The sequence below is a fragment of the Nelumbo nucifera genome, chromosome 3 (assembly GCF_055504915.1).
Source record: "Nelumbo nucifera cultivar China Antique chromosome 3, China Antique-T2T, whole genome shotgun sequence".
Lineage (NCBI taxonomy): Eukaryota > Viridiplantae > Streptophyta > Magnoliopsida > Proteales > Nelumbonaceae > Nelumbo > Nelumbo nucifera.
In genome coordinates, this window is record NC_142651.1 from 81132989 (window position 1) to 81147813 (window position 14825).

The 14825-nt window shown below is 39.0% G+C and overlaps 1 protein-coding gene and 1 pseudogene across 2 annotated transcripts in view; one reads left to right on the forward strand and one right to left on the reverse strand.

The window, feature by feature from the left end:
• Nucleotides 1-14825, reverse strand: part of RH1 (RNA helicase 1) — a 67402-nt gene that overhangs the window by 27488 nt on the left and 25089 nt on the right. For both annotated transcript variants that reach the window (XM_088901721.1, XM_010246420.3), the window contains exons 5-6: nt 9623-9800; nt 4121-4308 (exon numbers count right to left, since the gene is read on the reverse strand). In XM_088901721.1, coding sequence (XP_088757847.1) covers nt 4121-4308; nt 9623-9800 — 366 coding nt within the window. The remainder of the gene's footprint in view (nt 1-4120; nt 4309-9622; nt 9801-14825) is intronic.
• On the forward strand, nt 984-2924 carry LOC148801408 (granule-bound starch synthase 2, chloroplastic/amyloplastic pseudogene; annotated as a pseudogene).

A 14825-nucleotide genomic window follows, 5' to 3' on the forward strand; every position in this document is an offset into this window, starting at 1 on the left:
TTTTTTTGAAGATTATTCCATTTCTTCCAGATATATAAATATTAGCGAAATGGGCTGATCACCCATATTTCCCTCCCTCTCCCAACATGGTTTTCTTTCTGTCTTTTAATCCCCTCTGTTCTCTCTTTCTTCCTTTAGTTGTGTACTATTTTGCCCTAAATAAAATAACTCCAGTGCTAGGTCTAGTTTCACCAATTTACTGCCCTACTTATGACCTGCTGAATGGATTTGCCACTATGTTTCCAAGATACAGCAAGGACAGAGCAGGATATGGTATAGGATACAAAATTTTCAACATGATACAGCACCCTTGTACAGGTATCCACCATCAAGTCATCATGGGTTTTCCTTGGATATTCCATTGTGTGTTATGGACACACCGCCCAGCAGCACGCACCGCCGGGCAGCGCCGCACAGCCGCCCGGCAGCGCACCGCACGCACCGCCTGGCAGAGCGCAGCACGCACCGCCCGGCAGCGCACAGTACGCGCCGCACAGCAGAACGCACCGCCCGACAGCGCGCAGCACGCACCGCACGGCAGCAGCATCGCGAGACGCGCACACCGCCCGGGCAGCAGCAGTAAGGCGGGGCTCACATGACAGCTCATCAAGCTGGGTCCACACTTATCTTACCACATCAGCTATGCTCGCCAACTCGCCGCCAGCTACACCATTCCTTATCCCTTATCCCTATCTTATCCCTTATCCCTTATCTTATCTTATCCTTATCCTTATCTTAAGTAAGAGTTGTGTTACCATTAGGAGTAGGTAATTGAGAGTTTGAGTTCAAGTTGGAGTTTGAGTTTAATTGGGAATTTCCTTCTGTAATCTCCTATTTAAGGAGCCACAAATTGAAATAAAGGCATTCAGTTTTCCAGTCAAGAAAAGAGTGAGGAGAGTTCGGGTGGTCTCTTGGACAAATCACCCCAAGGGAGAGTTCGGGTGGTCTCTTGGACAAATCACCCATTCAGTTTCCTCAATAAGGTATGCACGCAAGGGAAGGCACAAGGGAAAGCAGGGCTTTCTCACCGTGGACCGACCCGTGACGAGATCCTACGCGCGGGACCATAACATTTGGTATCAGAGCCAAACGTCACGGGCGATATGGAGCAGCTATCATTCAAGGTCAACGAACTGGAACATAGGCTAGCAGAAACCAGCATGGAGGTTCGTGAAGTCAGGGAAGATGTCCGGGAGATGCGACGCCTGCTGGAAGCATTCCTCTCCAACAAAGAAAGAAGTTCTGAGGGAATCGCCAACACAAACAGTCGCCGTCCGGACTGGGCAGAGGCATCCAGCGAACAGCAAATCGCTGCCCCTACAGCCGCAGTTATTACCAAGGATCAACGCACAGAGGATGAGACTGTAAAGTCTCCTCCTTTGGTCGGGGACAATGTCACGAACATTATATTGGTACCTACAGAATGCGCTCCTTTGTCGAAGACAGGTGGACTTGGCGATGTTGCTGGGACTTTACCGAAGGCTTTGGCTCGGCGTGAACATAGAGTTATGATTGTGGCACCACGGTATGGTAACTATGCAGAAGCCCAAGAAACAGGAGTGCGCAAAAGATATAAGGTAGATGGGCAGGATATGGAGGTAACTTTCTTTCAAGCTTACATTGCTGGCATGGATTTTGTGTTCATGGACAGCCCTATGTTTCGCAATATTGAGAAAAATATATATGGGGGAGGCCGAGAGGATATTTAAAAATGCATGTTTCGCTTCGGTAAGGTTGCTCTTAAGGTTCTCTTCTGTAAGCATACCCGGTGCGTTCCTGTGATCCACAACATAGCACACCGGGGTCGTGGTCCAGTACGCGATTTTTGTTATGTGGATCTTCCACAAAACTACTTCAAATTATATGACCCAGGAGGTGGGGAACACTTCCTTGCAGCTGGCCTGAGAGCAGCAGATCGTGTAGTCACTGTAAGCCATGGTTACGCCTGGGAGCTGGAAACTAAAGAAGGTGGTTGGGGTCTGCATCAAATAATAAATGAGTTTGATTGGAAGCTGAAGGGCATCGTGAATGTGATTTGATGCAAACGAAGGGAACCCACGGTTAGATGTTTACCTGGCATCGGATGGCTACACCAATTACCCTGCGGAGACTCTTCAGACTGGCAAGCCCCAATGCAAAGCAGCTCTACAAAGGGAGCTTGGTCTTCCTCTTCGGAAGAATGTTCCTCTGATTGGGTTCATTGGAAGGCTTGACCATCAGAAAGGTGTTGATCTCGTTGTTGAGTCCATTCCTTGGATGGTGGACCAGGATGTGCAACTAGTCATGTTGGGCACTGGGAGACCTGACCGGGAACAGCTTCTCAAACATCTTGAGAGTCGAAACCATGGCAAAATCAGGGGTTGGGTTGCTTCCTCTATGCAAATGGACCATCGAATAACTGCTGACATCCTACTCATGCCTTCTCGATTTGAGCCATGTGGACTGAACCAGCGTTATGCACTGAGCTACGAGGCAGTCCCTGTTGTTCATACTGTTGGTGGACTAAGAAATAGTGTGCAGCCGTTTGATCCATCCGCAGAGTTCCAAGCCACGTATCCAGAAATCGAGCTTGAGGACAAGCTCGCAGTCCAGGAGGGGTGTGATGTTATGGACACACCGCCCAGCAACACGCACCGCCCAGCAGCGCCGCACAGCAGCACGCACCGCCCGACAGCGCACAGCACACACCGCCTGGTAGCACGCAGCACACACCGCCCGACAGCAGCACGCACCTCACGGCAGCAGCATCGCGAGACACACGCACCACCCGGGCAGCAACAGTAGGGCGGGACCCACATGACAGCTCATCAAGGTGGGTCCACACTTATCTTACCACATCAGCTATGCTCGCCAACTCGCCGCCAGCTACACCATTCCTTATCCCTTATCCCTATCTTATTCCTTATCCCTTATCCCTATCTTATCCCTTATCCCTTATCCCTTATCCCTTATCTTATCTTATCCTTATCCTTATCTTAAGTAAGAGTTGTGTTACCATTAGGAGTAGGTAATTGAGAGTTTGAGTTCAAGTTGGAGTTTGAGTTTAATTAGGAATTTCCTTCTGTAATCTCCTATTTAAGGAGCCACGAATTGAAATAAAGGCATTCAGTAAAAGAATGAGGAGAGTTCGGGTGATCTCTTGGACAAATCACCCCAAGGGAGAGTTCGGGTGGTCTCTTGGACAAATCACCCATTCAGTTACCGCAATAGGGTCTACACGCAAGGGAAGGCGCAAGGAAAAGCAGGGCTTTCTCACCATGGACCAACCCGTGACGAGATCCTACGCGCGGGACCATAACATTGTGCAACATTGAAAATTTCCATATAACATCAGATATAACAAAGTAAATACTCACCTGTTTCTGTATGAATGAATTATCCAGTAAATGGGCTTTCTGAAATGTTATTAGACATAGTTGTTTTGATTGTCTAATAAGCAGTCATGGAAGCAGCAAATATGCATGGGGCAGAACCCAGCAGGGACCACATGCCAAAACTCAACCAGTAACAGTTGGATATTTCTAAATGTTTGAAACTATGAGCCTTTTCCTTGCCTCCTTGTGGCATCTCTGACCACCCACAAGAGTATGATAGATTGGAGAATAATACTAATCCAATAAGTTTGGAATTAGAACTAGGAATGTATGTCTATTTGAATAAGATATGGGTAATGTCTGGGTTCAATCTGGTTACACATTTAATATATTAGATCCACTTCAAATCTGGTCAGAGAGAGATATCCTTATAAGATTAAATAAAAGTGTCATCCAAAACAGAACACCAAGGCATGGATGTTAAGATGCTAAAATATTTATCTACTATGCATCTAAACAAATATATTTAACTAAACCCTGTCAACTGGATCAGATTACATATATCCAAAAATAATCCAATTATAAATGGGTCTATCATTTAGAACTGGAATCCAGATTATGATAAGATCCAGATCAATGGCCCTCGACAGCATTTGATGGCATTAACTGGCATCTATATCTCCTAATTTGAACCAGTGAGATGGTAAGAATTGGTCATGCATGTCTACCAAGTGCAACTTAATGCAGATAAACTGGAATGCACTTGACAACTTCCTATTTTTCTACAAGTACATTTTGTGACATACCTTCGTACTGATTGACGTTGAAGACCTGAATATTCCTTTATTTGTAATTGTAAATCACCAAAAGCATTCAACAAGGTACTAAGTCTGTGAGTTGACTCTACAGATGATGTGAAAACAATACACTTCTCCCCCTTTAACTCTTGTAGAAGGGCAACCAAATACAGTGGTTTAAGCTTAGATTCACATATCTGTACAAAGCATAAAAAACAATGAGAAACCCACAGAATGTCAATGCAGGAAGAAAAAATCAATCTAAGGAGAGAGTTACAAATAGTTATTATTTAATATTACTGAAAAAAATGCACCCTTTAAAGAGTAAACTCAGTATTTGCTAATACTGAATAGAAGAATTTGATGTTTTGTTTATCCCTATTCACAAGGAAAAAGTGTGTGAAGGGAGTTTGACCTTTCACTAGTGACTTCATGTTTCATTGGTTGATAAATCCTAAAAAATGGAAATTCTACTCCTTCCTTTTTGGAATGACACTTTTTCAGCCATCATCTCCTGAAGAGATTTTCTCTAGGTGGCTGAAAATTAGAGGAAGCAAGAAAGCCAGAATTATGTGGAGTTGCATTCCCTTTGCAGACTGCTGATCATTGTGGATAGAAAGGAATAGAAGAGAATTTGAAAACAAATCTAAGAATATTGAGTTAATAGTAGCTGCTGTGGGAAAATTGGTAACTGATTGGGTGTTGTTTCTACCAGAGTTAGATCAAGTTAGAAGAGCTGATTTGATAGAGAATTTCTGGGGTATTCTTGATTTACAGTCATTTAACGATGAATCTTTTTTCAGTTTGATCAGTTTTTTAATTTTGGTGTGTCTCCTTAACAACCAAATAGTCTGTAACTTCTTTTTCATTTTAATAAAATTTCTTTTCCTTTATCTTTCAAAAAAAAATCCTAAAAACGACAACTGGTCAACCCTAATTATTCAATAAAGATATGACCCACTTAGTGGTTTTAGTTCGTTTGATAGGAAAAGATTTTTCAAATCAAGGAATCCACTTAGTCGCATTTTTAGGCTATTTTATAACTTATGAGTAAAGTTTGCAATTCTAGACTACAACTGGAGATGGCAACATAGCTTAGGCATGATGATTATGGTCTTATTAGGCAAATTGTTGACTATGGAGATAACAAACAATGGAATTCATAGAGTATGCAAAGTGATTTTTGTGGACGCCATGGTAAATTTTAACATAAATAAATCATCTTACTTTATATTGAGTAGCTTAATGCATTTTACAAGATCATTTTTAATTAATTAAATCCTTGCTACATTTGCAAGGGGATAATGTTGAAGTGAAAATGTTCGATGAAATAATAAAAATTTTTAGAGATATACTACAAGAGGGCGTGTTATATTATATATCAAGATTAAGCATTTATTGTGCCCATTCCAAGTATACCAGGACTCAAACAAATATACATTTACACTTCACTAAAGATATAAAAATTATATGTAGCATAGACAATTGCATAGAAATCCCATTGTATAAGTATAATTTTGTTCCATTTGACAAGATTGCAGAATATGCAGAGAAAAATGTATACATAGTTATGTTCTAATGTGTTATTTTCCGAATAAAATGTATTATAAAAATTTATATTCTTCTAAACATTTATATCCATTGTAGATGTCATTGAAACAATTATCTATGTGGATCACATTTTTCCAATATATCTGAGCTCCAAAAAAAACGAAATTAATTTATTGGATATATAGTAAGTATTATTAACTTACATGCTCTTGGATTCTAAGTATATTTTGCATTTTTTATTTATTACATTACTTATTATTAATGACAAGATGGTTCCAATACGTTTGACCATATGGGATAGATTTGTATATACAATGTTTTCACAAATTATAGAAATAAAAGAAAAACTCCGCAATTGTCATTGGTAGATGCGTAAATGTTACACACTACAAAGGTAGCATTAAATTATCTTTATTTAATACTAAGTTTCAATTTCACATGAGAAATGGTGACAAGACACACCATACCACTACAAAAATACACAATTATTTTTTAATTCTAGTATTGTTGAGGAAGAACCGCTAAAATCATGGTCAGTAAAAATTATTATATATTAATTCATAATTTAATTAAATATTTCTTCGAACAATTTACAAAGTAATGCTTTTATGATTAGCCAATACTACTATTAAAAGTGTTAATGAGAATGAGGAACTTTTGTCTGACCAAAATCCCCAATTTTTGTTTTGGTTACTCTCTAATTATAAGGACAAAATTGCAATTTGAACAACCACTTTTCTCCTCATTCAAATTTATCTCATTTAGTCTTTAGATTTAAGGTATTAATTCCCATTAACATTCATTAAATCTTATTATTGACTAGAATACCCCCTACTTTTGAATTTGGTCCCTCTCTAACTATGAGAACACAATGTAATCTTAACTACAACATTTCTCCCCATTTAATTCCCTCTCATTAAATCTTATATTTAGGGTATTAACTATCATTCTTTCATTGAATCTTATATTAATTAACCATATTAAAGAAAAATAACTGTAACAAAGAATAATTGTTTTTATTGATGATAAAAAGAAAATACAAATTTAAAAACAACACAAAAATGGAAATGTTTTCCTATTTGGTGGTGAGTCAACAATTCAACCTTTTTTGGTCAAATGTGTAAACCCTTAATGTCATAATTAAATAATAATTAAAAAGACAAAAAACACATAAGTATAAAAATACAAAAAAAAGTAAAAAAAAAAATCATTTAGGCACCTTTCTAATATCGTATATTCATCATATTAAACAAAAATATGTGTGACAAATAAGAATAATTTTTATAGACAAATATTAAAAAAAATTGTAAAAAAATTTCAAAACAATATTTACTATCCTCATCATCAAAAATTGCCACGTGCAAAGCACGTGCACACTTTCTAGTAATAAAAAATGAGTGAAGATAGTTCAACATTATCATAAGTTATAGAGAATTCCAACTAAATATACTTTGCTTACATGAATATACATAGTTACACTATTTGTTTTGTTACACTTAATACATAGGTTTTTTATATACATCAGTGTTTTAAAAGCGCAAGGTGCAAAAAAAGCGCAAGGCAAGGTGCACGCCTTTTTAAGCAAGGTGCAAAATTACAAAAAGAAAATCTAAATATTCAAAAAAATTTAAAAATGCAAAAAAACAAAAATATTAAACATAATGTTAATAAAAATATAAAATTAGATTTTAAAATAAATGTTTTAAAAAACCTATTATCTAAAATTAAAATACATATACATAACATGTAAAATGTATTCAAATGAAAATTTAAAAGAATAAAAGCAAACATATAAAGGATTTTCAAGCATGTAAAACCCACAATCTCTTTTTTTCCTTAATTGCATTGCTTCAAGTAGCTAATGTGATGTAAAACATATTGCATACTTGATTCTATAAGTCACCATTGTACCACGCCCCTCGAGGCAAGCCCGAACAAGTCTACGTTAGAGTCTGAAATTCTTATTTCTCACATAAAAAATAATGATTTTATAACTTTCATTGCCTTTTAAGAAGATATTTTATCGCAATGAATGAATGAACAACATTAGCAAATAGGGGTGTGCCTAGGACCTAGGCGTGGTCTTAGTCCAGGGGCGAAGCCCCTAACCCACTCATTAGACTCAAAAAAAAAGCAAAAAAACACAAAATTTTAAAAAGGCACACACCTAGGTGCACCAGGCATGCGCCTTTTGAAAGGGGTGCGCCTAGAACCTAGGAGAGGCGCATACCCCAAAATACGCCTCGCATGTGCACCTAGGCACACCTCAAGCGTGCCTTTTAAATAACTGATATACATATTTGTAATTGAATCAACATTTTTCCATTATTCATTTAATGAGTTGGATATGGTTAGCCCTATCACTCTTCAATATATCACTTAGATAAATTTATCATATGGTTAATGCTTAATATATCCTTTTGATCTTTTTTGTCATCAAATTGGATATTGGGTTTTCCAATGCACCGCACAGATCCTACTAATTACTCACTAAAGATATGACCCACTTAGTGGTTTTAATTCCTTTGATATGAAAAAATCATTCAAATCAAGGAATCCACATAGAGTGAGTGTTAAACAATAAGAAAAAATCACCTTTTGGGGCTATTTTACATCTTGTAATAAAGTTTGCAATTCTAGATTACAGTTAGAGATGCCAACATAGCTCAGGCATGATGAATATGGTCTTAGTAGGCAAAATGTTATCGACTATGGAGATGTTTAAAGAAGAAAACATGATACAGCGACGAGTAATAGCTAGCAAATATGGAAGCCAATTCTTTAACGTGAGCATAGTCTTTTCTATCTCACCCCCTCCCCAAGATTAAATTTGAGCCCAAAACAATTGTTGTCTACTTGCCCCTTGTTTTGCCAAAGCATCTGCCAAACTATTTGCTGACCTTTGCACCCATTGAGTTTCAACTAGCAAATCTCTTGAATACCATTCAAACTTTCTGACTTCATTTCTAAAGCTCCACGCTGATTCTTCGCTATCCAACTGATCACCACTTTCGAGTCACCTTCAATAACCATAACCCCCCCAACCCTGATCAAGGCAGGATTCAGTCCCAAGTCTCCACTACAACCAGCCAAAGACCTTACCAGCTTAGCCAATTGGCACCTTCCTTCTTGTGTAGGTTAAAGAACCATTATAATTAAGGGCCCGTTTGGTTTGCAGGAATAGAGGTCTGGAATGGCAACTTTTGGTTGCACGGAATCGGAATCCCATTCCCATTCCTAGTGGAATGGCACTCCCCCATTTGAGGGAATGGGTATTCCCTCCCCCTCGGGAATGAAATCCCATTCCATCTGATTCCAATTCTTCTCTGATCCAAACAGACTATGGGGATAGACCATTCCAATTCTAATTCTGAGGAATTTTGATTCCAATTCCGACTGCAAACAAAATGGACCCTAACTTAATTAAGTCAGACTTGATTATATAATTTTACTCCTCTAGTGTAGATATATAATTCAATTCGATCCATCCTCTCTATGATTTTTTATAAGCTTATAATTTTAACTAGAGTGTTACAATTAGAACCACTAGATCTTGAATGTAATTCTTTTCCATGCACAATGATGCACAGCCAACCCTTGCACCATGTGCAATCGGGCATGTGGTCTGCTGCATCAGTCAAGCACAATGATGCACAGCCCACCTCATGCACAATGATGCATAGCCAACCCCTTGCACAATGTGCAGTTGACTATGCATGTAAACCATAGTGCACAGCCCACCCCATGCATCATTTGGAGTGGGGCATACGCACTGCTGCATTGGCCATGCACAATGATGAGGGAAAGAATTAAGGGATGTGCACTTGCACCATGGTGCACAGACCACCCCATGCACCATATGCAGTCAGGTGTACATGCCACTAGGACCCAATTTGAAATTGATGAGGGAAAGATTCAACGGCACAAAATTTACTATTAAGATAGCTCATCAAGACATACCAATTTGTAAGATTTCAACTTTTCAGGTAGTTGATAACGTCGTGGCCCAGTTGTCAACAACAAAGGGTGATGCAAATCAAGCTGAGCAAGCTTGCTAGGATCTTGGGTCAGGGTAGCCGATAAGATCATCTTTACAACTCTAGGGTAAGTTTTATCCTTGAAACCCCTTTCAACACCACTGCAACAGAAAAGTAATGAACAATAATATAGACAAAAGTTTTAAAGAAACAGCTTGAATAGATTCTAAAATGAATTAAAAGATTTCTCAGATGGAGTAACTAGGCCTTCTTTAAGAATTTCCCCTGTACTGCTGAACATAGCCTGAACAAGGAAGTGTTATACAAGTTGCCAAACAATCCAAACATAATCCTCACATCTATTTCAGTTATGGTAGGGTATCCATGGAAGCAATGGTTGGACCTATCCATTGCAACATGGGTGACCAGGGTCCAAATCTTGGAAACTCTTTGTATGTGCAGAGGTAAGGTTGCATAAATCTGTCCCTCCCCAGACCCCACATTCGCAGGAGCCTCATACACTGGGCTGCTCTTTATTAATGGAAGCAATGCAAGATAGGATACTTTTAGTTAAAATTGTTTTAAGAGAGAATATAATTAAATTACCTAATTAGCATGTATTCTTAAATAGGTACAAAGAGGTGATATTAGATAAATATGATCATATTCATCTAAGAGTTCTGGATGGACTTTTTCAGTTGGATGTAGTAGAGAAAATTCATGGGAAACATAAATCAAACTATTTTGAGAATGCATGGAATACATTAATTTGGATAAAGCAATGGAAATCTTAAATTTTAGAAGGAAAAATGAACAAAGAAGCAACAGTAAAATATGCTTTGAAAATGAAATTAATAAAACCTAAAAGGTCTATTTTCTTACTACCATGTACGAGTGATTGCTGTTTGACGAATGGGGCTGATCAAGGTTCTCAGGACCCACAAGACCAGTGTGAAGGATGGCAGAACTCTACCATGAGGTTGGATGAAGGTACTCCAGGACCGGGAATATTGGGAAAGTGTCCTCAAGCAGGTAGGCTAGGCGGTGGTGTTTACTGTGCCATTACCACTCCCCGACAATCTCCAGTTAAGGAGAAGGCTTCAGAACCAAATGTAAAAGCTCAGCATATCAGCCCCATTGTTCCGTGTGCCCCTTCTGTCCACCCAAGTACAGTTGTCAATTCGGTTTTAGTCACTAACTCGTGTGGTGTGCCTGTAATAGATGCACCAACATCCCACCCAGAAGCAGAAAACAGTGCAAGGGAGAGGTTGTTTGGGGAAGATAGAGAGGAGATTATAGAAGAATTTAGCAAGGGGTCGAGTCAGGAGGCGGATAGAATTTGGAATATGACCTGTACTGAATTTGAGGATCTGAAACAGAGGGAAGGTATTGAGGAAAGGAGTGGCCAACATGAGAAAACATCTAGCAAGGACCCCGCTGCTACTGAGAGGGAAGAAACTAAAGGAACAGACCTTTGTTCAAAAAATGGTACGATAGAGCAAAAGGCCAAAAAGCTTGGAGGGAAGGAAAAGGTGAAAATTTTTGCTAGGAAGAATGAGGGGTAAAGGAAAAGAAAAAGAAAAAAAAAAAAAGAAGTGAGGTGGAAAGGTTAATTTCTGATACTGAGGGAGATATAGAATTTAGTGGTAGGAAAGACAGGAGGAAGGGCACCCAAGTGAGGGGAGCGAGGCAAGAGCATCGGGGTCTGTAGTCTGTTATAAATCGTTACTATGAAAATCATTAGCTGGAATTTGAGAGGCTTATGAAGTGCAAGAAAAAGAAGGGTGATTAAGGATTGACTGAAAAAGGAAAAGCCTGACAATGTGCTACTACAAGAAACAAAACAGTCAGAATTGGATGGAAGGTGGGTGGAGCTTTTGGAGATCTAGGGATGTAGGTTGGACCTCGGCTCCCTCCAAGGGAGCCTCAGGGGGAATCATCACACTCTGGAAGGACAATGTAGTGGAACCAATGGAGGAATTGATAGGTAGATTCTCAGTTTCCATCATGTTCAAGAATGTGGTGGATGGTTTCGTTTGGGTTTTAACCAATGTTTACGGCCCGAATAATTACAGAGAAAGGAATGTAATGTGGGAGGAGTTGTACACAATTCAAGGGCTATGGGATGGCCCCTGGTGCTTGGGAAGGATTTTAATGTATACGTTTCACCGTAGAAATCCCTAGTATGAGGAAGTTCAATGTCTTTATTGAAGATTGTGAGCTAAAGAAAATCCCTCTGTTGCAATCCAGATTCACTCGGTCCAATCTTGTTTGAAATTGGATAGATTCCTTTTTAATCTAGCTTGGGAGAATTACTAGGAAGACTTGGTTTCCAGAGCCTTCCCTAGGGTAACTTCTGATCACCATCCTATCAAAATAGGTGTGGAGTCTTTTGTTACTGGATCTAGCCCTTTTAGATTCGAAAATATGTGGCTAACTCGCCCAGATTTTGTAAATAAAGTGGAGTGGTGGAATGAGGAGTTAAGTGGGGTAAAATAGAAGGGTGTCAAATTCCATAAGAAATTGCAAAGATTAAGATTTGAAATAAAATTTTGGAATAGGGATCACTTTGGGAGAATTGAGGAGCAAAAAATGAGCTTTTGTATTAGTAAATCAGAAACCTTTTATTAATTAAAGGGACTTTGAAAATACAATGCAAGTTATCTTTTCATGACCCAGTTACAACATATTACAGACATGCCCAAAATAAAGTGGGTTTATCAGTTCTCTGTTTTACTAGAGCATCCGCCATACTATTTGCTTACCTTTTGACCCAATCGAAGGTGGAACTGAATTTTCTTGCTAATGAGCCAATTTTTCTAAAGATGAACCTAAGATTCCAAGGTGCTAGGTCAATTTGTTTAGCCCAGTTTATAACTAATAGTGAATCCCCCTCAATGTCCACCTCTCTTACTCCCAACTGCTCAGCTAGTTTTAGACCTCGTAGGAGAGCCTGACTTTCAGCCTGAATTGAGTCTTCAAAGCCAATTGGTCCAATGAACAATGCCACAACTTCTCCTTGATGATTCCAAATAACTCCTCCTATCCAGCCCTCCCTGGATTGCTATAAGGAACGGCCATCAAAGTTCAGTTTTAGCTTGTTTGGTCCTGGTGGTTTCCAACTCATTCTTGCCTTCTCTTTATGCATTTCTGATTGCGCTACTTCCCTCCAATTCCTTAGTACATTATTGTCTGTAGATATATTTCTGAAAAGGTCCAATGTTTTAACCCAATGTGGGGTTCTGATCTTTATGGTTTCAATCATTTCCTCCCTTGATTTGAATTTCTCATTGAATATCCATTGGTTCTGTTTTCTTTCTAGAAAAGAGTGAGGAGAGAGAGGAGAGGAGAAAATAGATAAGAAAAGAGAGGGAAAACAGTTTAAGAGTCAAAAAATGCTACTGGCGGCGCACAACTTCTCATTTATAATAACATAACATAAAATAAAAAAAAAAGAGATTACACTTATACCCCTGGCGGCACACCCTAATAATAATCTAATTAAAAGAAGAAAAGAACAAGCTGACAGCATCCTAGGCTAACAGCACACTAACCGTATAGATAAAGAATAACACTAACAACACTCCCCCTCAAGTTGGGCTGAACACGTCTATCATGCCCAACTTGTCACACACTCATTGTGTCGCGAGTATGGAAGCCCTTTTGTGAGAACATCAGCTAGTTGTTCCTTGGAGTTGACATAAGGAACACAAATTTCTCTTTTTTTCCAATTTTTCCCTTATGAAGTGTTTGTCCACTTCAATGTGCTTGGTTCTCTCATATAGGACAGGATTGTTGGCAATGTTTATGGTTGCCTTATTGTCATAGTAAAGAGACATAGGATTATGAACAGTAACTCCAAGTTCCCCTAAAAGATTTTTTAGCCGAAGTACTTCAGCTACCTGCCATAGCCCTATACTCTACTTCAGCACTTGACCTTGATACCACACTTTGCTATTTATCAATCCATGTCATTAGATTTCCTCCCACAAATCTACAGTACCCACTTGTGGCCTTTCTATCATCCACAGCACCTGCCCAATCAGCATCTATATAGAACTTCCACGTTCAGATGATTATGTTTATAAATAGCAGAACTGTTCCTGGATACTTTTTCAAATACCTAAGAATCCTCTCTATTGCCTCCATAGTATGGTCTCTTAGGGAATTCATGAATTGACTCAGGACCCCAACTGAATAAGCAATGTTTTGACGGGTCATGGACAAATAAAGCAACCTTCCCACTAACTTTTGAAATTGTTTTACATCTTTCAAAGGTTCACCATCACAATTACCCAGTTTATGGTCAACATCCATGGGAGTATCAACTGGCTTTGCCCCTAACTTGCTTGTGTCTTGTAACAAATCAAGGGTGTACTTCCTTTGAGAAATGAAGATACCCCTTTTTGAGCGGGCTACTTCAATTCCAAGAAAGTATTTTAGTGGATGTTTACCACTAAAGTACCCTAAATTGACAGATGCTATGAAAAAGGAGATTAAAGCCCTACATAAGAATCAAACTTGGGAGTTGATGGATCTTCTAAGAGGGAAAGACCCACTTACACCCCATTGGGTCTTTCCCTCTTGGAAAATCCACCAACTCCCAAGTTGGATTCTTATGTAGGGCATTAATCTCCTCCTTCATAGCATCTATCCATTCAGGGAATTTTAAGGCCTCTACAACATTTTTAGGTACTGGGATGCAATCAACTATAAATAGGAAGGCCCGGTACGAGGGGGAAATGTGATTATAGGAGACATTGGGTAATAGGGTGTTTAGTAGTGCATGCCCTGACTCTTTCTTTGAGCAATAGGAATGTCAAGCTCATCCACAACCAAAATGGGAGTAGGGGTATCAACAGGTGCAGTAGGAATGCCTAGTTCATTTGGACTTACCTTCTAGGAGTCAGAAGGTGTCAATTGCTCAATGTTTGGTGGCTCCACATCTTTGTCACATTGTTGATATCTACGGAGCTTACATGGGAAGATACAAAAGGGAGCAGGATCTAGAATAGAAAGAAGAGAGATTTGACGGACCTTCTTCTCCTCTTCCATGCTCCTCTCCCCCTAAGAAGAAGTAGGGAAGAATGGTTCAAACTCAAAGAAGGAAACATCCATAAAGAAAAAAAAAAAAAAAAAAAAAACTTATGACCAATGGGATCAAAGAGCACCAGTAACCCTTTTAA